Source organism: Oratosquilla oratoria, chromosome 31 (assembly GCF_046742065.1).
Source record: "Oratosquilla oratoria isolate Oo_2021 chromosome 31, ASM4674206v1, whole genome shotgun sequence".
Taxonomy (NCBI): domain Eukaryota; kingdom Metazoa; phylum Arthropoda; class Malacostraca; order Stomatopoda; family Squillidae; genus Oratosquilla; species Oratosquilla oratoria.
In genome coordinates this window covers 9,077,229-9,102,467 of record NC_134807.1, presented here as the reverse complement: position 1 = coordinate 9,102,467, position 25,239 = coordinate 9,077,229, and the positions used below count along the sequence as shown (strand labels likewise).

At 40.3% G+C, this 25,239-nt stretch overlaps 1 protein-coding gene across 1 annotated transcript in view; it reads right to left on the bottom strand.

Moving 5' to 3' along the window:
- Positions 1-10,193: 10,193 nt before the first annotated feature.
- The window catches only part of LOC143041554 (tyrosine-protein kinase transmembrane receptor Ror-like), a 418,598-nt gene continuing 403,552 nt past the window's right edge, over positions 10,194-25,239 (bottom strand). Inside the window, exons 10-19 of the mRNA XM_076213566.1 lie at positions 25,206-25,239; positions 24,220-24,379; positions 23,318-23,557; positions 21,397-21,633; positions 20,872-21,092; positions 20,080-20,209; positions 18,274-18,409; positions 18,030-18,162; positions 17,191-17,336; positions 10,194-12,650 (exon numbers count right to left, since the gene is read on the bottom strand). The exon at positions 25,206-25,239 is cut by the window's right edge and continues 93 nt beyond it. Coding sequence (XP_076069681.1) covers positions 12,188-12,650; positions 17,191-17,336; positions 18,030-18,162; positions 18,274-18,409; positions 20,080-20,209; positions 20,872-21,092; positions 21,397-21,633; positions 23,318-23,557; positions 24,220-24,379; positions 25,206-25,239 — 1,900 coding nt within the window. The 3' untranslated portion in view covers positions 10,194-12,187. The remainder of the gene's footprint in view (positions 12,651-17,190; positions 17,337-18,029; positions 18,163-18,273; positions 18,410-20,079; positions 20,210-20,871; positions 21,093-21,396; positions 21,634-23,317; positions 23,558-24,219; positions 24,380-25,205) is intronic.

Below are 25,239 nucleotides of genomic sequence, written 5' to 3'. Positions count from 1 at the left end.
TCTAGCGGCGATCGTCTGACCATAATAATTTAAAAAGAAAGGTTCTTGAGAGTTAAGAAATAATACCAGAAACTCATAGACATTCTGGAATTATAAAAAGGAGCCTCAACATTCATTCATGGAATAAGTGGCACAAATGTTTAGATACTGTGTGTGATGCGTTGTCAGGGCGATAGTAACCATTTAGGATTAGACAGAACTCGCCTTTAGAACAATTGATAATGTGTCACCCAATTTTCCTAGAGGATAGAGATCCTTACTGTGTAAAGGAAGCATCTTATTTAGCTGATTCATATGCACTTTTTAATAAGAGGCCGCTAAACGTAAAACAAATTGAGCTATGTCCTCCACATGCGCACGGCACTCCAACCAATGCAGTTTGAGAAATCAAGTGGTGATATACGAGAATTTAGAAATCGGCATAAATATGAACCAAAGTCTAATTAAACCCCTTACCCTTGATGCAGTTCTGTGAATCAAGTTTTTTTGTGCGCTTATTATTGTAGAATTGGTCATATTTCTGAATGTAGGAGGGAACCTCATTTCCTCACTCATTCACAACCAGTGCTCACTTGAAACAGTTCCCCGAGAATAATTAGCCTAAAGCCTGGAGCTAGACCCGTGCAGGCTAGTAAAACTGAAAATGCTGGTGAGACCAAACCTCCACATCCACAACCAAGATGGAGTCTTCAACTACCGTCCGTTTGTATGCTTTGCCGTCCCTTTCAGGACTTGATCCTCATTTTGAACCATTTATCATATAGGGAACAATATATCTAATGATTTCATTGAAGAGTCAATACCCATCTGTCCTCAGAGACATAGGGCCCATACAAACTCTCATAATAACTGACAATTTACCTAATACAGGGGTTCTCAACCCTTTTCCTGTTACATACCCTGAAGTGACAAAATGTGCAACATTGCTACAACACCATACCACTAAATGACTAAGGCAAATATGGGTAAATTTTTAGTTGTGCACACGTACGCGGACGAAGTCGCTGCGGTTGAATGATACGCCATGTTTGTTTTGATAGGTGTCGAGGTCGAAGAAATGAAACGATGATAAATTAGTCTAACCTAACCCATGTTTAGTAATTCGGTACCTCAAATTGTAAAGATCATCCGGGTCGTCGTCCTCACGGATGCAGACGACCTGACCATTATTGTACATCAGACAATTAACAGACGACTACAGAACCCCGTGTTCTCTCATAAGGTCCAAGAAAGCCCTAGTGACTTTGTAACAACGCTTAATAACGTCACCTGGAGTTGGAGAACACCCGGCCCACAATTGTAAATCTAGCAATCATTTAACTGGACCTAGAACAAATTGCAATAGAAGGTTTTTTGGCTTTAACTTGTTTATTTGCATAAATTTAAGATGGCCGCCGTCCAAAGCTTCAATTTACAGATAACTTTTTTTCTGGCTGCTCCCAGACCCTAGAAATGTATTACAAACAACGGTTTTTGGCTTTAACTTGTTAAGTAGGTCCCTCTGATGAACACTTAAAACATAAATTCAAGATAAATTCAAGAAATACAGAATGAGGCATTGCAAATGTGATATGACGTCACCATGACGTAGTACGACGTCATTCAGAGGCATGATAGGAGTTCGTATTCACTTGGATCATCGGTGCTTGCGTCAAAGTTGCTATTTTGACAGAGTCCTTTACATTCACCACATGCACTGGAACATTCAAACTCATTGCGTTTGCAACTACAGCGTTGAGTGTCACAGTTGCCCTTACACTGACATCTGACCAATTTCATTAGTGAATCAGGAGCCACTGGCGAATCCATCGGCTTCGGTTCAAGCTGTCCCTTCCGCAGACACCAGCCCCATTTCTCGGGGTCCACACAATTCCCCATCCATTCCTGGACCTGACAATAAACACGGAACGAGTGGTATTTGGCTGCATCGGTTGTTGGGGGAAGGCTGTGAACTTCAACGGTAGTTGAACTTTTTCCTACCTTGTTGCAAAACTTTGTCTTTCGCAGTCCGTCAAGGGTGTCATTTCCTTTTCCCCCGTACAAATAAACCAAGGCCTTTTCACAAGCTGATGATATCGCGTCTTTACTTCCATTTTGGCAACAGAATCCTTCTAAACATTTCAAGAAACCGTTGTCTTCCCTCACTTTCCTCAAGGCAGCCCCTTTACCAATACCATACAGTCGTGAGGTTGTGTCACATCCACAGAGTGCATGGACAACTGGCAGGACACTACTGATGCTTTCACCGAGAGCTTCTGCTACTGGGTTAATATGCCAATATTTCCCACCTTCCTTGCTCGACTTGAAGTACAAATCATTCATCCCTCGTTCTGCATAATGACACAACAGCACCAACAAGTCTGTGTCCTCACCTATCACATATGTCACGGTTTCCTTTGCATGCTCAATTCCCTTCTTTGCAATCATGACATCTGCATCTGCTGGTGCATTGACACAGTCAATTCCATTTGCCTTGAATGTTTCACGCAATAAGTCAATGAAGTTTTGCTTATTGTCTGAGTTCGACAAGAAGTTTTCCTTTTTTGACCGAAGGGGCATGGTTGGAGTGAACATCACCTTTTGACCAAAGACTCCTTTTGATCGTCGATTGTGTGTCATGTCCTTGGTAGTAGGTCCTGATTTATAACCGTCGAATACAACCACCGGGTTGAGAAAGTTTTTGGAACATGCTTCATGTACATGCTTGCAATGTCCTCAAATGTGTCACACTTCTTCCATGGAATCCTTTGCAATAAGGAACCACCATCCAGAACATGGGTCACAGTCCTTTCTTCCTCAAATGATTCCAATGCCGACTTGGGAACAACAGCAGCTATCTCATCTCCTAGCTGTGGTTTATTGGCTTCCCTGAGCCTCCCCCACTTATCGTACAGAGCAGTAGGGTAGCTAGACAACTCATAAGCAAAGACCTCTTCAACACCTAAGTCACTGTTATTAGCAAAGATGAGGAGCCTCTGGAAAAGGAGCTGTGGGTCGATTGGTACTTTTTCAGCACTGATTGTAACCTTTGCACCCAACGACACAACTTGATCTTTCTTCCAAAATGAAAAGTCAAAAGCATTGCTGCCTTCCATCTTCTGCACAATGTTCATACCAACCTCATACAGTAAATGAGGATTGGCCGAGGCTGGTCCTGTCACACCGTTGGCAATATTCCTGAGTTCATTTGATTCTTGAAATGGATCATAATCCTTGAAGAATGCGAGAACCTTCTCTGTGTCCTTCCTATCTCGTTCACGCCTTACTTCAGTCATTTCTTTGTGCTACTCAGAGGTGTGGAAATGCTTCCCTGTCAGTTCTTGCATAACTTCACTCACTGCAGCGCAGGCTGGCATAGCAAGTAACCAGCGCAGGCGTTGCGTTTCCTCCATGCCCCTACCACGTGTCAATCCACCATTCGTTTTCAAAGAGCACATCAAAACCTGCTCTATAACCAAGTCACTTGGCAGTCCTGCCCACAGCCGATCACTTCGGCGGATCACAAATAGACCAGAGTTCAATTGACAGGGTTGAGCTGCTCAAGTTCAATCATGTCTTGAATGTACACATGGGCTGACTTGGCATAATTGTTATGACCACACGCTGCAAAGTACGGCAACATTTCCTGGAGTGTTCCGAGGTACAGTAGGAAATCGCCCATTCTCAGTGACCTCAGGAAGCGACGCAGCAAGTCAATCATGTCCATGTATTGAATCCATAGCTTTCCCATCTTATGCTCTGCTAAGGAGCTCTTCTCAGCTTTAAGTTTTTCAGAAATTCTGTTGAAAACGTCTTTACTGCAGACTTCATCCGGTGAAACGTCTTCACGCAACAGCTTATCCAAAAGATCTGCAGCCTCCTGGAAGTCCTTGCATGCATCACTATCCTCATCTACCATTGAGAGGTTGACACCGTATGCCCTGCCTAAACAAGTTAAAGCCCAAAACCGTTGTTTGTAATACATTTATAGGGTCTGGGAGCAGCCAGAAAAAAGTTATCTGTAAATTGAAGCTTTGGATGGTGGCCATCTTGAATTTATGCAAATTAACCACTTTCCCGGTGTCCAAAAGTTGGAGACTTTTTATATGTTCATCAGAGGGACCTAATAAACAAGATAAAGCCAAAAAACCTTCTATTGCAATTTGTTCTAAGTCCAGCCCTACTTTGACTGGTCTACAACGTGAAAGCCGTTGTCTGGTTGTGACTGGACCGGCATGGTGTCCGTACCGTACCCTAGCGGCTTCGTTCGATAGTAAATTTGCTTGTAGCAAGTTTTTTTTCCCGCCAAGAAAATCGCATATTACGTTCATGTATTTTATAAAATTAATATTAAAATTTCTAATGCTATATCGCGTAGGTGTGCACAACTAAAATAACACCCACATAAGTTCTTCCATTGTTAGAGTATCTAGGGAATCTTTGATTAATGTTAAAAAAAAAAGAAAAAACTCTTTCGTCCCTCTGGGATCATTGTGTGTCGAAAGTTCAATCTAAGACCTTGTCTCGATGTTATTACCTGGATGAAGGTATTCTTATGTGCAAATGGTTAGTGCCTAATGCCCCCATGGACCAATCATGGCAATTGCTGTCCCTTTCAGCATGCAGTCAAAAATACTTCACATGGCCCATGACACTACTTCAGCTGGTCACCAAAGAGTCTGAAAGACTGGCACCCATCCCAAATTAGGAAAGATGTTCCCCACTACATGTCAAAAGGTAGGCAAACAGTTAATTAATCCCCAAAGCACCCTTAAAACCTATCCGTACTCTAGAAGAACCTTTTTCTAAGGTACTGATTGACTGTGTAGGTCCTTTGCCTCCTAAGAAAAAAAAAAAAACTCCTTACAATCCTGTCTAAACACATTCTTCCCTGAAGCTATTCCTCTGAAGAACATTAGATCCAACACTTTTATTAAAGAGCTCTTGAAATATTTCTCTCTAGTAGGTTTTCCTTGAGAAATACAGAGTGACCAGGGCAGTAATTATATGTCATCCAGTTTCAAACTGTCTCTTAAAGAACTAGGAATCCAACAAATGATGTATACTTCTCATCATCCCCAATCAAATAGTGCACTAGAAAGATTTCATGCAACACTAAAATCCATGCTAAGAAAGTATGTCTTGGAAAATGAACAAGACTGGGAGATAGGACTTCCCTCTATACTCTTTGCAGCTAGGCCTTCTACCCAGAAAGTATAGGTTTTTCTCCAGCTGAACACATATTTGGACATAGGCAAGAGGTCCCCCTTCTCCTCTCTACCCAACTATTTCTCTCACTCTTTTCACTTCCCCAGATATATCTTACTGTTTTAAAAAATCTGTCAAATGCATACCCCACCTGCTCTCCTCATGGCCTCCCTTACCTTGCATTTTGCTTCCACCCTTTTTATTCTATAACTCTCATATGAATCCCCATCTCTTTGCAACCAGTTTTTGTATAATCACTTTCTTTTTTGCCACCACTACTCTCACCTCATCATTCCCATCCACATCATCTTTGTTCATTTTAGTATCTCCTTGAAACATAACTCTTCCTCTACTCTTGTCTCTCCTTTATTCCATATTTTTTTAATTTTTGCTTGGTATTCTTTCTCTTTCTCCTTTAATTTGTTCGCCCTCAGAGCTTCTCTGCCTCCTCCCTTCTATCAGATTAAGATCTGACAAACCATTACTCTATCCCCTGAATAGATTAATATTCAGAATTCTTACTGTCCTTTTGGGGATGAGTCCTGATTATCCATGATTCTACTCACTCTAACCCACATATGCTTATCTATCTTCTTAAACACAATTTACTATAACCAGTTTCCATTGAACACACATCTCTAACATCTTTACTATAGATCTTTTCTGCCACTCCATAGCTCCCTCCTAATCCATCCATTGGCTCATATGCTTTGGAATTAAGATCTACATTTACATTTTTCCTAAAACTTTCTACTTGTATAAAAAAGTCTAAGAAACTTTTCTCTCCTCTTCACTTTTCACTTTCACACCTCCCATCCCAAATTCACCATTACCCATCCATGATGACACTTCTCTCAATTCCACCCTGGGCTTAACTATCTCATCATTCACCGGCAATGCCACTTTTCCCCTGTCACCAACTCATTACTCCTGGTATCTTACCCACCAAGCTCTCAAATTCCAACACATTGTTTCCTTTCAGTTTTGTTTCATTCAGCACTAACATATCTATCTTCTTACCAACATATTACCAAACTCTTCCCTATTACTCTCATCTGTACCCCATCCATGCACATTTAATGACTTTACTAGCGTTCCTCCTCCAACACCCTCATGACTTGACTTTGTAGAAAAAAAGAGGCAGGGGGGCTCTATAGTCCTCTCATTCTGTCCCATTTGGTTACCTTCCTATGACACACACAGGAATACCATAGCAGTATTGTTCTTCCACCATAGAAGTGGGATCAGAGAATGTAGTCACAGAAATGGTAAAGAATAGGTTCAAAGGGGAAGCAGAAATGTAAAAGCAGATATTTTACTCTAACATAGAAGAATGAGTAGTTCTGGTCCATAAGGGTACCACAAAACAGTCTACAAAGTGTTGATTGCATGTCAGCATGTAGTACGTACACATACATACATATACCAAGGCTTTTTCCCCCTTACTAGGGAGGTAGCCAAAAAGAAAAAGGCATAAAATCATTCCCACCCATTCCATCCCTGAAAACACTCCACACCCCTCTACCCTCCCTCCCATCTGAGCACCTCCTAGATGACGGGTCATCCCTGCACCCTGTCCACTGCCCTGGGTCAGAAACAGTGTCGCAAGACACAGCACATCCACAGCAAGGCCGCTTCATTAAATCGGCGACCCCCCCCTCTCCGTCCCCCCATATAAAGGAGAGGATGGGGAGAAATCCCTTCGGGCTGCGTCAAAATTTTGTTCACACACACTACCTCACCCCCCATCCCCCCATCCATTCCACCTCATGCATCACAACATCTACCATATACAACCATTCTCCATTCACCCGTCTTCTGTCCTCTCCCATCCTTCCTCAACAGACATTCCCCTCTTCCCCAAAGCCCCCTTCACCCCACCCATCCATTTCATCCTAGGATGTCCCCTCATGTTCACTCCCTCCACATCTGCCTTCCATACCTCCTTTACTAGTCTTTCTTCACTCATTCTTTCCATGTGTCCAAACCACCCTAATATTCTTTCATCAACCCTATCTCCCAACTCCCTTTCCACCCCTGTTCTCCTCCTCACCCCTCATTTCTCACTCTATCTAGCCTAGTAACCCCCATCATACTTCTCAGACACTTCATCTCAAACACATTCAAGCTCCTTCTCTCTTCCTCTCCTATGTTCCATGTTTCTGCTCCATACAGTGCTGTTGGCACAATCACTCCTTCATACAGTCTCCTCTTAGCATCCATTCCCAAATTTCTATTCCTCATTACACTTTTTAATCCACCAAGGCATTTACTCGCTTCTCTCAATCTACATTCTACCTCCACCTTTACTCCACCTTTTCCTGCCACATTTGCACCCAAGTATCTAAAACTATCCACTTCCTCCAGCTGCTCTCCCTTAATGCTCACTTCCAGATTACTGCCACTTTCACCCCTTGTACATCTCATCACCTTACTTTTACCCACATTTATCTTCAGCTTTCTTCTATCACACACTCTCCCAAACTCTGTCACCAACTTCCTCAATCCCTCCTCCGATCCTGCCACAAGCGCAGTGTCGTCCGCAAACAACAGCTGGCTCACCTCCCACTTTTCTCCATTTTCCTTTACCATCTCCAATCCCTGACCCACTACCCTTGCATTCACCTCTCGCACTACCCCATCCATGTATAAGTTGAACAGCCAGGGTGACATAATGCATCCTTGACGAAGTTCCACCTTTACCTCAAACCACTCACTCTCTATTTCTAATCCTGACACAAGCTCTACTACTCTCATAAAAACTCTTGACAGCTCCGAGAAGCTTTCCTCCTATCCCGTATATCCGCATAACCTCCCACAGTGCCTTTCTGTCTACCCTGTAATAAGCCTTTTCCAGATCCATAAAGGCCCAAAAAACATCCTTCCCCTTTCCTATAGCTTTCTCACATATCTGTCTTACCACAAAAATCTGATCTACACAACCTCTACCTGTCCTAAATCCACACTGTTCCTCACCAGTTACTCCCTCTGTTCCTCTCCTAATCCTCTCAATCAAGATCCTCCCATAAGCCTTCCCAACTACACTTAACAAGCTAATCCCTCTGAAACTACTACATTCACACTTGTCCCCCTTTCCCTTGTAAAGTGGAACTATACAAGCACTCCTCCAGTCCTCCGGCACTCTACCTTCTCTCCAGCAAACGTTAAATAACCTCACCAACCAGTCCACCATCACTGTACCTCCTTTTTTAAGACATTCTGCATGGCATCCATCCAGACCAGGTGCCTTACCTGCTTTCATCATCTTAACTGCTGCCTTCACTTCATCCTTCCTTATTTCTCCATTTTCCTCACTCATCACTCTCATTTTCTTAGCATTTCCCACTGCAGCTATCTTTCCCTCCCTATCCTCCTTCACATTTAGCAACTCCCTAAAATATTCTGCCCATCTTCCCCTTACTGCCTTCTCCATTATCATCTCTCCATCTGCACCTTTTACCTTTTCTTCTCTACTTGATTCGCCTCCTCTTCCTCTCTTAATTTCTTTCCAAAACATCTTTTTATTACTTTCAAAATTTTCTGTCATACTCTTACCCCATTTTACATCTGCTCTCCTCTTTGCCTCCTTTACCTTTCTCTTTACTTCTTTTTGTACATCTCATATGACTCCCTCGTCCTATTTTGTAACCAATCTGTGTAAGCTCACTTCTTCTCTTCTACAACCTTCTTCATTTCCTCATCCCACCATTCACTACCCTTCCTTCTATTTCCTCCTGTCCTTCTTGTTCCACACACCATCTTTGCACACTTTGTGACTCCCTCCTTGAACCATCCCCATTCCTCCTCCACACCTACCTCTACTCTATCCTTCACTCCCTCCCACTCCTCCTCCAGCTTCTTCTTGTACTCCTTCTCCTTTTCCTCTTCATTTAAAGAGTTCACTCTAAGCACCTCCCTACCTTTTGTCCCCTTCCTCTTTCTCCATCTGTCCTCCACTCTCAACTTACCTTCCACCAGAAAATGATCTGATATTCCCCCACCCTCTCCCCTTAGCACATGTACATCCTTAACTCTTCCTATCATAATCCTATTTACCACTACATAGTCCATTAAAGCTCTATCTACCACCCTTCCCTCCACCACCCTATCCCATGTGTACTTATGCTTGACTTTCTTCCGAAACACTGTATTTGCTATCATCAACTCTCTTTCTAGACACATTTCCACCATCAACTCTCCACTACAATTTTTTCCTGGAACTCCACATTTCCCAACCACTCCATCAATTGGATCCTTTCCTACCCTAGCATTAAGGTCTCCCAGTACTATTACATTTACACTTCTCCCTAAACCCTCTATGCACTCATTTAAATCTATCCAAAAGGCCTCCCTTTCTTCTACACTCTTCTCACTGCCAGGCCCATATGCACTTACAAAAACCCACATCTCCTTTCCCAGTTTCACCTTCATCCACATTATCCTTGAGGAAACCTCCTTCCACTCCACTACACGTTTACCTATCTCTTCACTTACTAGTATAGCCACCCCTTCCCTCCCTCGCCCTCTCTTCACTCCTGATAACCTCCCACTTACACTCCCAAACTTACAATCACCCTTCCCTTTTAGCTTAGTTTCACTCAAAGCCAACACATCTATCTTTTTTCTCACAAACATACTACCTATCTCTTCCCTTTTACTCTCATCTGTACCACATCCACGCACATTAAAAGACCCAAACCTTAGGGTGCTGGTCCGAGAACTTCCAGACCCTCTTATGCCTTTGCTTTTACTTTTAGGAATGTGCCCTGTGGGGCTACAAGGAGAAGGATGCCTAGTCCCAATCCCCGTCCCTTTCTTCTCGCCTCTTACGATCCAAGTGGGAATACATGGTGGCAGTATTCTTTTCCCCCACCACAGGGTAGTAGTAAATACATATAATACACTTGTCATACTTGAAAAATCTTGAGCAAATTGGTTTATGCAGGCATTAAGAAATGGATACTCTACAACATGGATAACTATTAGGATTAAAACAAGGGCACCCACAAGCTTGAGTCTTTACTTTATTTACCACAAGCATTGATGTACAAAAAGTTTGTGTTGTGGTACTTTTAAAAAGGATTTAATGTAATTGATATATGTTACAGTTTATATACATTCACCTTTATCAATTCAATCATTTAATTTTCTTGTGTATCTGAGCTATGCAAGATATAAACATTTTACTTTATAATGTAACATTATACTTTGTAAAGCAAGTGCAGACAACTTGTTTGTGAAAGATAATATGATTGAGATCACATAGCTCAAATATACACTTCCAATATATAATTTCCAGGGCAGAGGTCCCTAACATTGCCATATTCAATTTAAATAGAGTAGAACATTAATCAAAATTTGTTAATTTTAAATAGATATAAGTCACTTCCTTTGATTAACTACCACAGACTAAAAGCTTAGAAAGAAAGGAAAAAAAAAATTTGGCAATAGCAATGAATCATGACTTATTAGTAGGTCAATGTTCACGTCTTATGCACATGACTTTTTATACAAACAATATTCATACAGATCTATACCATGAAAAAATAGGATAAAAATGTTAACAAAAAAAAGCCATCTGTCCAGTTGATATACCATGTCTGCATTAGAAAAGCAAGATTAACGAAACACTGAATCCTGGTGAGACAATTATGCATTAAACAGGCATTCGAGCTGAAGTACAAAATGAAGAAAGTTTATGCGTGCTGGCTGCAGTTACTAGCATCATCTTGAACCAAACTTTACAGAGATTTGAATAAGTTCCACACCTTTTCAACTGGAATTAGCACAATTCAAATCCTTTTTACTTGACCATATTCCTGTTTTGTGTCTGCCCTCCACACACTTTGGAGCCAATTCCTGAGAAGCACAGTCACCAACGTTTAACAAAAATCAACTCCACAAGCCTTGTTCCAGAAGTGGCGAGGGCAAACCTTTGACAGAAAACTGTAAGGGTGAATGGTTGAAAGTTGAAGAAAGCTATAAAGTTTTCTTTTCTTTGACACTCAGATACTGCAAGGAATACAAACAGCCATTAAATGGTGCAAGTAAAATGTAAAGGAAAGTAAAGTATCACATTAAAGCTTAACAAAATTAATCCAATTCAATGACTCAGGGTTCTCAAAGAAGCCAAAAGACATAGACAATACTGGGCATACTCTTTTTCCATAGGACCATCCTATCAACCCAATCAGTCACTCCACTGTATATAATATATCCACTGTGTACCATTCTCCCCACATGGCAAAACCTTGTCAATGACAATATCTTTCAACCAATACAAATACAAGGAACTTCAACTTTCACTCTATTAAGTTTAAAAGCAGTGGAATCTTGAAGAGTACCAGAAAGCAATACAGTAGTACATGTTGTGCAAAATCTTGTGTTATTATGCACCAAGGAGTGTGGTGTTTGAAGTCCCATAGATGCCAAAGACCCCTTGTATACAGTACTATCATCTACTGGGCAACTGCAGGCCAAGAGAGTTTACAAAGGAACTTAGCACAATGACTATAGTGTTGATCCAGTATATGTAACTCTTCACAGGTGAAACTACCATATATTAGTTCATTTCCATTAAGATACATAGATGCACCATAGTCTTTATCATTATATCTCCATTCACTAAGGACTGATGTGTTACACACATTGAACTCATTCAGTACAATTCCTAAAACACCAGCTTCAAGGAACAGGACTCCTTGCTGACTACCACGCAGCCATTCACTCATGCAGTCCAACTACATCGTTATGCTGCTATTCACAAACACATTATTACTGGTGACATGTATGGTTTGAGGCCACACAATCAGCAGCAGAGAGCCTCACAGTGAGGAGGAATGCAATCTCCTTAAGTCTTCAGAAAAGTTCCCTCCATTATATATAGATGTCTCTTGTTACCACTTGAGATTTCAAATAGCACTGACTATCGATTTGACTATTGAGAACAAATGCATGTAAATGCTTTTGTGCTGCAAACAGACACACACCATGTCCTCCATTACAGGTTGGCCAACTGTGTCTCATTGCCAACGTACGGGCCCTGCGGTTGACCGACACGAACGGTAACAGGAGAGCCTCCCATGACGTTACCACGCTGAGAAACGTAAACTTGCTGTGGTTGTTGCTGTTGTGGCTGTGGAGGCTGTGCCATGGTTGGAACCATCAGCCTAGGGTACATGCTATGGGGGCCGTGCGGTGGCCCTGCATTGTATGGAGTTGAGTACGCAGGAGATTGTGGTGGGCCTTGGGGGTGAGCTGCTTGGTATGGGGGTCCTGGGTGGTATGGGCGTGGTAGATGAGCAGGATGGGTGTTGGAGGAGAGGTTGGTAGACCCGGTATTGTTGGAAGGACCGGTAGAAGAGTGCTGAGAACCCGAGTGCCCTGATACAGATCCACTTAAGGTCCCCACCAAACCTCCGTTGTCCAGACCCTGCCAAGACCGCAGGCGACTGTGAATCTCCCTGCGGAAAAGAAGAAAACGTTCATTTAGTACTACTCCGTCCTGATGTCACCGTACTCGTAACTTTATGAACTATGATCATATATACATTTCAAGAATTAAACCTTTTCATGAAGACACTATTGCAATAAGGTTATCATATGACAAACCCATTATACTATCTGCTATATGATAAAAAGCTTAATACAACTTCAAAACACAGACCCTTAGGTTAACTCTTTCAACACGGTGGCATACTTTATAGACTTTTTCTGGCTAACACAGGACGATTCTATTCAGATGAGGGGCTCCCTCCAGTCCAGGAAAGGATAGAAAAGCAGAAGGTTCATTCCCCACCCACCTCTCCTTCAGTTCTCTGGCCAAAATAATTAATGAAAAAATATAAACCAAGGAGAAATAATGGCCTGTACTAGAACTGTAACAGAGTGATGCATGAAAACTGTTTCTAAAGACTGACAGGTGCAATATATATGCTGCAACTTGAATTTTACTTATGTCTTCATGGAAGAGATATGGATAATATGCAAGTAAATTACAACACTCTGTTGTAAGTCATACTCTGAAGTATCTGTCCACCTTTATTGTTTTATTTCTTGTCAATGGCATAGTAATGTTGTGAAAATTTAATGAATTTCTTTAAAGAATCCCTTTCCAACTTTGAAAACATCCTCCCATCTGGCCTTCAGTTTTTATTTATGCACAAATTAAAGTAATACTAATTACTGAAGTCTCTCATAGAGGGGGTGGGGAGTATTTGGGTATCCAAGACTACACTACAAAGGGCTACTTTCTCAAACATCTGAAGAAAACTTATACACATGACATACACATGCATGCATGCACACACACAACACACACACGTCTTTGTATCTCGCAATATCTAGTTTGTTCTTAGATTCTTGTATGGTGTTCGCACACACTATTGTTTCATCCAATTTGTTCTAAACATCAACCACTCTGTGTGGATTTTTTTTTATTTTTCAATTTTTTTTATAACTATCCTTTTTGAGTTTCTTTTCATGTCCCCTTGTTTTTCTTTTATTCCACTTTAATAAGTCTTCTCTGTCAAGGACTTATATGAAAGGCATGGAAGTCCTTGACAGAGAAGACTTATTAAAGTGGGATAAAAGAAATTCAGAAAGGATATAGAAAAGATCTGAAGGAAGGAAGGAAAAAAAAGTTTTCCACACAGAGTGGTTGATGTTTGGAACAACTTGGACGAAATAATAGTGTGTGCAAACACCATACAAGAATTTAAGAACAGACTAGATATTGCGAGATACAAAGACGGGTCACTACAACCATAGCTTCCCTTCCTGTATAATACAACTAGGTAAATACACACATACACACACACCAACTCTGGTTCTGGTAGGTAAGGAGCTGGATGTATGTGTGTAAGGTGAAAGTATTACCCATAGATGAAGCCAAACATTTGAGCTCTCATCTCAGAGGGTAATAGCTGTTGATCACAAGTCCAGCATGTGATTCAAGACTATGGTGATTCACTTACACACACACATACTGTTTATTTAATTTTACTGGTTTACTGACTACAAAGAAACACGTAATTTGAAGAGACATCATGATACTCTATATAGAGGTCCACATTAATCAGACATATTGATCAATTATTGTGAACTTTGATTTCTAAAATTAATATAAAAGACTTACACTCTACACTAAATTGTAAAATCAATAACAATCAAAAGAGGATTGTAAATTGCTATAGGAAGATAGATAAGCTTTACAAATTGAGCCAGGAGGTGAAAATTAATTTTAATATATATATAGTGATGAGATGTACAAGGGGAGAGGATGGCAGTAAGTTGAAAGTGAGTATTAAGGGTAAGAGGGTGGAGGAAGTGGACGGCTTTAGATACTTGGGGTTGAATGTGGTGGGAAAGGGAGGAGTGGAGGTTGAATGTAGATTAAAAAAAGTAGTGAAAAATTTGACATTGGGAATAGGTTCTAGGAGGAGATTGTATGAAAGGGTGATTGTGCCAACAGCACTGAATGAGGCAGAAACATGGAACATAAGAGAGAAAGAGTTTAAATATGTTTGAGATGAAATGTCTGAGAAGTACGGTAGGGGTTACTAGGCTGGGTAGAGTGAGAAATGAGGTGAGGAGGAGTGTGGGGGTGGAGAAGTAGTTGGGAGATAGGTTTGATGAAAGAGTATTGGGACGGTTTGGACACATGGAAAAAATAAGTGAAGAAAGATTAGTAAAAGAGGTGTGGAAAGTAGAGGTAGATGAAGTGAACATGAGGGAGCAACCAAGGATAAGATGGATGGATGGGGTAAAAGGGGCACTGGGAAAGAGGGGAATGTCTGTTGAGGAAGGAAGGGAGAAGATGGAGGATATGGGTGAATGGAGAGTGGTTGTGTATGGGTGATGCTGTGATGCATGGAAGGGAATGGGTGGGGGTTAGAAAGTATGTGTGAATGATATTTTGACACAGGCTGGAGGGATTTCTCCCCATCTTCTCTTTTTCTGCATGAGGGGATAGAGAGGGGGGGTTGCCGATTAAATGAAGTGGCCTTGCTGTGGATGTACTGTGTCTTGCTGCATTACTTTTGATCAGGGGTAGTGGGCAAGATGCAGGGATGAGCTGTCATCCAGGAGGAGCCAAGAAAAGAGGGAGTGAGGGGTGGTGAATGGGAGTGGAGTATGTGGGGATGAAATAGGTGGGAGTGGATTTATGCCTTTGGCTTTGGCTATCTCCCTTGTAAGGGGGAAAAAGCCCTTGGTGTGTGTGTATTATATATATATATATATATATATATATATATACATACATACATACATATGTATACATACACCAAAATCTTCTTCCCCCTTATAAGAGAGGTAGTGAAGTCAAAGGCACACATCCACTCCCACCCATTCCACCTCCATCCACCACCCTTTTTCCCCTCCCATCTTATGGGAGGGGAGGGGGGGGAGAAATTTGTGACTGCTTTAAACTGGATTGTTATAATACATCTTCTATCTTAGTTCCTAATATATGAAAGGTTATCCCGGTCTCCTGTCCACTGTTCAGGCTGAACACTGCAGCAAGACACAGCACCTCCATAGCAATCTTTAACCCCATTCATCCACTTGTACAGAGCAGACAGCATCAATTCATCATCCATTTACAATCATTCTCTACTCACATCTATCCCTTGCCCTCTTCCTTCCCTGCTCAACAGGCATTCCCTTTGTGCCTAAGGCTCCTTTCACCCCATCCATCCATCCACCCCCATTCCCAGTTTGACCTTGGAGCTTTCATCCATTTCTGCCTTCCACACTCGTTTTGCTAGTCTTTCTTCGTACAAGGAGCTAAGATAGAAGGGACAATATATGGGTTTTGGATGGGTGTGAGACTGGTGAGGGGTGGATATATGCCCTGACTTGGCCACCTTTATTATAAGGGCTTCTGACAGAGGAAATACGCAAACCAGAAACTGAATTGATCCCTAACGCAGCAAACAAACCATATTGGGAAAGACTTGAAGATTAAATCTCTTGGTTTGGGATGAGGAGGTATCTCGGGGTCATGGCAACAAATTGAAAAAGATTACGTGCCTGAAAGTTATCAAGAAAAGGTTTTCTGTCCAGATGCATTCACTCATGGAATAGCCTATAAAAAGACATTGTCTCATCTAAAACCAGAAATAAAGCTAAATTTGATTGTTGGAAGAAAGGAGTAGCTCCTTTTCTGTATATTACGATCAGGAAAATCCAAAAACTTTCCTGAACATAAGCTTTTATAATTTCATTCACCTGATCCATCTACTTTTCCATTTCTTCACATGATTAATGATTCTTTTAGGATATTTACTGTCATCCATTCATGCATGACCAAACCAGTTACGGTTGCCATGTTCTCCTTCTCCACATCCCACTTGTATTCATTTCCTTTCATAAACTATTGTTCCATTCTATGTCAGTTTCATAAATTCATACAGAGCCCTCAAACAGCTTTAAAGTATTCTTATAAGTGACTAATATCCTGTGCTATGAAGGAATAATTTGGGGAATATTCTCTTGTAGTACAAACTGAAATGTCTAATGTTTTTTCTTTTATTATCTCTTCTTATATTTAAAAACTATATCATTACGTTTCCCAACAGTTTATCATTAATCTTAGTCCTGTGGGAGGGGAGGGGAGGGGGGGAAAGAAATTTGTGACTGCTTTAACTTAGCCATGAGAGTGATATTAAGTAATTATAACTTGCTTCCATAAATATTTCCATGATTACTGTAGAGCTCTTTATCTGAATTGGATATGGAGGGCTGCCCCATGAATTATGCTGATAGTGACCCCAATATTTGAAAAATTTAAACTTCCAAAACTATGTTCTTCACATAAAGATTATGACTTACACACCAATAATTTTCATAAATGAGAGATTAGGATTTACACTACTATGTTAATTATTACTTATGACAGTACACAGTATCCAAACCTTTCCTCTTTTCCTATCTATAAATCAAAGTGTTCATTATGTAAACAATTTGCAATACAGCCATGAATTCTGAAACAAGCCTTACCTAAACGTTGGGCGACGGTTCGGAGTCTCGTGCCAACACTCCACCATAAGTGCATAGATGCGGGGTGGGCAGTCATCTGGACAAGGCAGCAAGTGTCGGGACCGAATCATATCAATCACCTCTTGATTGTTGTAGCCATAGTAGGGCTGTAAAGATGATTAGATGAAATAACTGCAAATACTACCACAATTCTACTTGACAAAAATCACAAAAATCTGATCCACTCAACCCCTGCCTTTCTTAAACTCAATGTTCCTCTCCTTATCCTCTCAATCAAAACCCTCCCATAAGCCTTCCCAACTACACTCAACAAATTGATCCCTCTGAAACTACTACATTCACATTTATCCCCTTTTCCTTTGTAAAGCAGATTATACAGGCACTCCTCCAGTCCTCCGGCACACTATCTTCTTTCTCCATCTATCCTCCACTCTCAACTTACCTTTCACCAAAATATGATCTGATATTCCCCCACTCTCTCCTTTAAGAACATGTACATCCAAAACGCTTCCTACTCTTCTGCTAGGTACCACTCTATAGTCCATTAAAACCCTATTTACCACCCTTCCATCTGCCACCCTCTCCCATGTCTACTTATGCTTGACATTCTTCCTAAACGCTATGTTAGCTATGATCAACTCTCTGAATATAATCTTTAAAAAAGTTGGGGAGGAGGACCATTCTTTATTTCTAATCCCAAGATCAATACTTAGATCATAGAATAATTATCTATCTATATACCAAGGGAACTAGCTGAGTCAAAGGGCAAGTACCCCACTCCCACCTATTTCACTCCATTTATTCATAGAATAATTACACATTTAGGAAACTGTTCTTACCTGCAGTCCATAGCTAAATATTTCCCAAAGAACAACACCAAAGCTCCAGACATCTGATTCTGTTGTAAACTTGCCATACAGAATTGACTCTGGGGGCATCCACCGCACTGGTAGTAGACTCTTACTCTGCACCCTGAATGATGATAGAAAAAATTTATCAATAGTTCTTGGACTAAAACTGATTTCCCTAAAATTAGTAATATTACTACTATGAACAACATTTCAGAAAAGTCACACTTTTTACCTATAGTAGTCTGATGAGTAGATATCTCTTGAAAGGCCAAAATCTGAGATTTTAACAGTTAAATTTTCTCCAACTAAGCAGTTCCTTGATGCCAAGTCACGATGGACATAGTGGTGATTGGACAAGTACTCCATACCTAAAATAGATTATAATTTTGTTGTTAAACATTCCCACAAGAAGTATTACAGAAGTTCTTTGGTAGTGAAAGTTATATGTTGATGGTAGTGGTATGTAGAGAAATACAACCCACTTGTATCAGCATGATTACCTGATATGGGTTAAACCCCTCCTATACTAATGAAGTGTTTAAGTAGCAATCAATTAATTTGTTGTTCTTGATCTCTTTGCAGAAGACTCTCAGGTAACTAGCAACAGCCATTGCATTGGCCCATATCCCATTCAAGGAAAAAATACTGGGTTGTTGTTTGGGTATGGCTAGAGTGGGGCAGTGTAGGATGAGGTGTTGGGTGTCTTCTGTGTTACAGTTGCATCTGAGGCAGTTTGTTTCTGTAGCCAAGCCTATTCTGTATTGGTGACCTGAATACAGCTGTGCTCATCTGGTTCTTGTTTCTCTGAAGGATTTTTCTGTGGGACTAATGTCTGGACGCCGCGAGATGGGAAGTGTGAAAGAGGGAGACCAGACAGGAGGTGGAGAGACGAGATTGAGAAGTTTGCAGGAGTGATGTGGCAGAGGTTGGCACGGTTGTGTGAATCATGGAATGCTATGAAGGAGGCCTTTATTCAGCAGTGGACTCAGGATGGCTGATTTGATTGACTGTCTGGAGGGGTTTGATGAAGCAACGTGTTTTGTCATTAATCCTGGAATGCTTGCTTTGTGATCCGAGTGTAAATGTGGTTTTGTATGGAGGTACTGTGTGGTGTGGGATGTTGTTATAGAAGTTTGAGTAGTAATATGTTGCTGGTGTAGTTTTTTTTATTTTTATTTTGTTACAATCAGTCAGATGTACTTATGTGATGTAATCCAATAGGTGATTCACCTTGGTCTTTGGATCACGGGTTGGACTTGTGATCGACAGCTATTTCCCTCCCGGAAGAGAGCTCAGAGCTCGTATGACCAATCTATGGGTAATGCTATGACCTTACACATACACACCCCCCCAACTCCCTGCCCACGAGAGTTGGAGTAACGACTCGAAGCGCAGCGATACTGAAATAATTTCAGCCCTGGGCAGGATTTGAACCAGGTACTGTCGGCACCCCCGGCACCCCCGTACTGACAGTCTGAGACTCTACCAACCACACCACCAAGTCGAGTGGGTTGCAGGGTCTTTTAACTGTGTACCTATCATTTTTACATGATATTCTATGGGAAGGATTTTGGTTTCTGTATGCAGGTGTGTAACTGGGGTGGTTTTGGTGCATCCTGTTATTACTTTCAGAGTTTATCTTGCTGATTGTCAGGAACTATACTGGAAGATGTTTCTTTGATTTGTGGTTGTTGGAGTGAGTCATGTTATTGATGAGTTTTGTGACGGGAGGCCTCTATTCTATTATTTCAAAATGCTTGTTCTAGTTGATGATGATGATGATGATGATAAATAATAAATAATAATAATAATAACAACAATAATAATAATAACAATAATAACAATAATAACAACAATAATAACAATAATAATAATAATAATAACAAAAATAACAATAATAATAATAATAATAAAAGTTTATTTGGTATTGAATCAATATACATGAAGTGCAGATAACGAAAAGAACACATAGTTTGGAATAACAATTACAATTGCCTAGGATAAATATCCCAGCACATGCTAAAAAAATGACATTTACCTGCTGCAATTTGAGTTGCAATGTAGAGCATATCTGGCTGTTCCAATACCACCTGAGACATACCATCATCACTGCAGGCTGACACATCAGATCGTGGAGAATGGGAGATCAGGAACTCATGCAGGTCACCCTAAGTAGGAAAAACAAAATGAATAATAAGATGTATGAAAATTATAGGATGTGTGAAATTGTCTAATTAGTTGTACACTTAGGAAAAACAAAATGAATAATAAGATGTATGAAAATTATAGGATGTGTGAAATTGTCTAATTAGTTGTACACTTAATGTATTATTGACATTAAACTGAACTGTTATTCATATATTTTCTCTCTTAGTTCCTAGTAGATGGCCCAGAAACAGTCCTATACCGTTACAATGCAAACAACAGTCCAATGGTTCTTCACAGAAAGATCTGTGGGAGATGAGCAAGGACCATTGGTAGTCATGGTAGAACAACAGGTCTTCTGCTTAGTGAAACTTGAGGCTCCCTATCTATACACGAAAAGGCATCTTGCGCCTTATAAGAGAGGTACTGTAGGACGGGGTAATCGGGCCATCACTTAGGGTAAATGGGCCATATAGAAGTTATTCACTTTTTTAATTGAAATTGGTTTGAAAATATTTCACTTTTACCCTGAATAAATACCTACCTCCATTTTACCAGAATTTGATTTACCAGTTGTAACATAATTTTTAATACATGAATAACTTTTATATGGCCCATCTACCCCAGTGATGGCCCAATTACCCCATCCTACGGTACTCAGCCAAGATATGGGTCTGGGACTCACCTGTGACATATGTTCAAACAACATACACATGGGCTCTTCCTTCATCACGACTCCAAGTAGACACACTATGTTTGGATGTCGAAGGTCTGTCATGAGCTCCACTTCCCTGTGAAAATCCTGGCGGGTCTTGGCAGTGGCATTTTCCTTGAGCGTCTTGATAGCAACGAGGACCGAGCTCCCATCGGGGCTGACACCTTGTAATTCCCCCTTGTACACCTTGCCTGTACGTGGAGATTAAACGGATTAATCATTCACATCAGAATTGATAAAGAGCGTATATTCATAAATATTCGACAAACATGACGAGAATTAGCTACTAGGCAGAATTTTTTCTCCCCATACTATTATACAATTTCATCCCATAGTATGCATGTTCTCTACTTAGCACTGAATCATATCTTTCTTGATTCTCATCTTTAGCAATTCTTTTGTCTGTGGTTGATCATAGCTGTTCAGTAAATGGATAACATGGGCAGAGAGGATGACTGCCAGTTAGTACAATCGGTAAACCTTTGCAATACTTACCAAAAGCCCCCTCGCCAAGCTCCTGCATGAACCTGACATTGGACAATGGAAATTCCCGAGCTCGAAGCTGCTGTTGCTTTGGGAGGAGAGCATTCAATTCCACAGTCTTGGGCTTGGGAGATGGTTGCTTTGGGGAGTCCTTTGCTCGTCGACGCATACAGATAGCAATCAGGAGAGATAAAACCACCGTGCCTCCCACAATGGCAGACACGGTGATGTAGACCCAAGTGTTATCAGCTGGTAATCACAAACAAGTCAGTTAGCATTGGGAAGGGCAATGTTCACTACGTTTATTGCATTAGATCAATTCAAGTCACTGTATTCTTCAACTCTAAATACAATATTCTTAATATATTTTCATGTTATCACCTGCACTACTATATTTCTTCACAAGTGATCTCCCCACACAAAATCCAATGTATACCATCAAATCTTTCACCTATGCATATAACCTACTGACAATAATCAAGTTAAACAACTACAAAACAGCTGCTAAGAATATACAAATCTGCTTAGCCAAACTAGATAAATTACAGTAAACCCGTGATATAATGGATCTCAATATACTGTATATTAGATAAAACGGACAAAAAATCTGACTGGACAAACTCTCGCTATAATGGATTTTCATCCGTTATAGCAAGGGATCCTCGGTTATGACGGATCTTCAGATATAACGACAGACCCTTGTCCCCATATTGTCTGTTATATCGAGGGTTTACTGTATGGCAAAACAGAATGAAATCTTCCCCAGAGAAGTCATTGGTGACAATGTTCCCCCAGACAACTATGAATTCAAGAAACATCCTACAGGCAAATTGATTTGATTATCTATATACCAAAGGCAAGAACACACAACTTGACGTAGCTACACTAGAATGGAAGTCTCCCCAAAGAAGTCATCAGTGATATTGCTCACCCCAGAGAACCATGGATCCAAGAAGCAAACCAAAAGGACAAGTTCCACTGAATACAAAATTAAACCCTAGGGCTTACTTTTAATATGCACAGTCCTTCAGCCTACACATTATGACATGATGATGATGATATGGTTTAATGTCACAAACTCCCCCCTATTGGAGGGCTAGGACGGTGCCCCTCACAGAGGGCTTGTAGCCTACACATTAAGGACATATTAAAAAATAAATAAATAAATAAATAGATAAATAAATAAATAAGCTTGCTGTGATCAATAACAATCACAACTTTTGGTCAACAGAAAGAAACTCCAATCACATTTTACAAATAGTTCTTAAAAACCACATTCAATTAGGGACTAGTGACAGCCAAGCTCTAGAATTAATGGGATTTAAACAAATCAGACTTCTTCTGTACAGGGTCTCTGGCAGTGCTCCATCATCAGTATAAAGGGAAGTTAGAAAAAAAAAAAAAATAAAAAAAAAAAATAATAATAATAATATAAAAAAATATAAATAAATAAGAATAAAAAAAATGAATGAATGAAAAAAAAAAAATTAATAATAATAATAATAATATCTCAGCAGCCTGATCATGTCTAAGAGCCATGAAAAGCTTTCTCACAACTGTAAGTTTACCTTTAAATGCAACTCCAAGGAAATACAAAATGGAACTATGGAACAATCTTAACTGAATCACCATAAATCATCCAACAACATCTAAACCTAGAGAAAAAACTAACAAAAGAACAATTTATAAGCAACAGAAAAAACATTTCTTGGTAGGCCTTTTCTAAATTTGGCAGAGGTACAAACGCATCCCAAAGACAAAGAAAACCCAAGTGATATCTATAGGGAATAATTGATCTAGCTAATATTATCAACCCTCCTCATCTGAGAGGCTAAAGCTACTGACTTGCCCTTTAAATTAGTTGCATATTTCTAGATTTTTGGTCTACAGAATGAGGTAAAGAACATTTCTAGCAATTATATATAATACTTACTACACATTGGCACACTGCACATCTCTGGCACATTGGAATGTTCAGTTGCCACAAAGCACCAGGGCTGGGACTCGGAACCACCAGGATTGCGACAGAAGTTATGGCCTCCCATGAGTTCAGGGTATTCCGAAGTGCGATAGTATAGCTGATGACGATGCCATTCTTCACATATGTGTCCCTTTACAGTCCGGCTCTCGACTCCTCTGTAGTTTTCTCCATTGCCCACGTAACACTTTTCATCTAGAATATCACAGGGAAGCATAATGATTTAAAAAATATTATTTTTTTACTTTTAAATCAATACGACAACCTGTAGCTGTCTATGAGAGCATTACTTATAGCCATATTCATATTACTAAAAGTACTCTTACATTTCTAGTTTTATTCTTATTATGAACTGTAGTTTACTGGTGCTTCCAGTGGTGGATCGAGGATCAAAATATGGGGGGGGGGGGAATAACATGAATTTTGTAAATATAGATGACGATTTGGGGGACTGACCAAAATTTTGTAAATACAGATGACACTTTTAAACAGATGTACTCTGAAGCACAAATACGATGATTTTGAATATAAGTTGAAGTATATGTTCTCTATTTAGTTTCTTTCAAAATATGGGGCAAAAGTAATACTTAATCTTACGTTTTTAAAGATTTACTCTCAATAATGTGTTGAATATCCTTCCAATTTATTCTCTCTTAAATATTTTATTAAATGCAGGGAAAAAAATACCATTGTATGACTGCTTTCTCTGCAATGAGGTAATGAAAAAACAAAATTTGGTGAGACTTCAGCCACCCCCTGGATCCGCCACTGGGTGTTGCATAGATTCTTGTGAACAATCTTGCCTGTCATACATTATCTTATATTCTATGTACACCTTCTCTTCAAGGCTGTTTTACCTTCTACTAAGGGTGCGATGTTGACTCCCAGCCTAATGCAGGTTTGATGTCCTCTTGAGGTAATGGGGGGAAGATTCTCACACTCAGGGATGGGAAGCTTCTTACCAATGAGCTCATGCTGCTTTGCAATCACATGTTCCATGCGGCAAACATCATTTACCTGTAAGGATATTAGTTATCAGAATATATACATACATATACCAAAGGCACTTTCTCCCATACAAAGGAAGTGGCCAGCCATAGCATGCACTACCCACCTATCATTCATCCCATATACATTTATTTTCCAACTTAGCTCCTTATGGATGAAGGGTCGTCCCTGTTTCCCACCCACTGACTGGGTCAGGAACGATATAGTAAGACAGTACCTTCACAGCAGATTAAAATGAAATGGCCTTGCTGTGGATGTGCTGTCTTGCTACACTGCTTCTGACCCAGGGCAGTGGGCGAGATGCAGGGATGACCCATCATCCAGGAGGAGTCAAGATAAGAGAGAGGAAGGGGGGTGAATGGGAGTGGAGTATGTTGGGATGGAGTGGGTGAGAGTGGATATTATGCCTTTGTTTTTTGGCTACCTCCCTTGTAAGGGGGAAATAGCCATTGTTATATCTATGTGTATATGTGTATATATATATATATATATATATATATATATATATATATATATATACATACATACATATACCAAAGGTTTTTTCCCCCTTGCATGGGGGGTAGCCAAAAAGAAATGGTATAGAAACCACTCCCACCCATTTCATTTCCCATATATTCCACTCCCCTCCACCCTCCTCCCTCCCTCTTATCTTGGCACCTCCACACACACATGTCCATATACAATCATAAATAAGTTTAAGGTTAAATTTGATCAATGGAGTCAAAAATGCTATTCCCTATGAACATAGCTCCTTTCCTATATACTAAAATAAGGTGCAAAAACCCGTCTTACTACTGACTGAAAATAACATTACTGAAGAAAATCATCTCACCAAGGTTTCGCACTCTTCCCGACATAATTTCCGA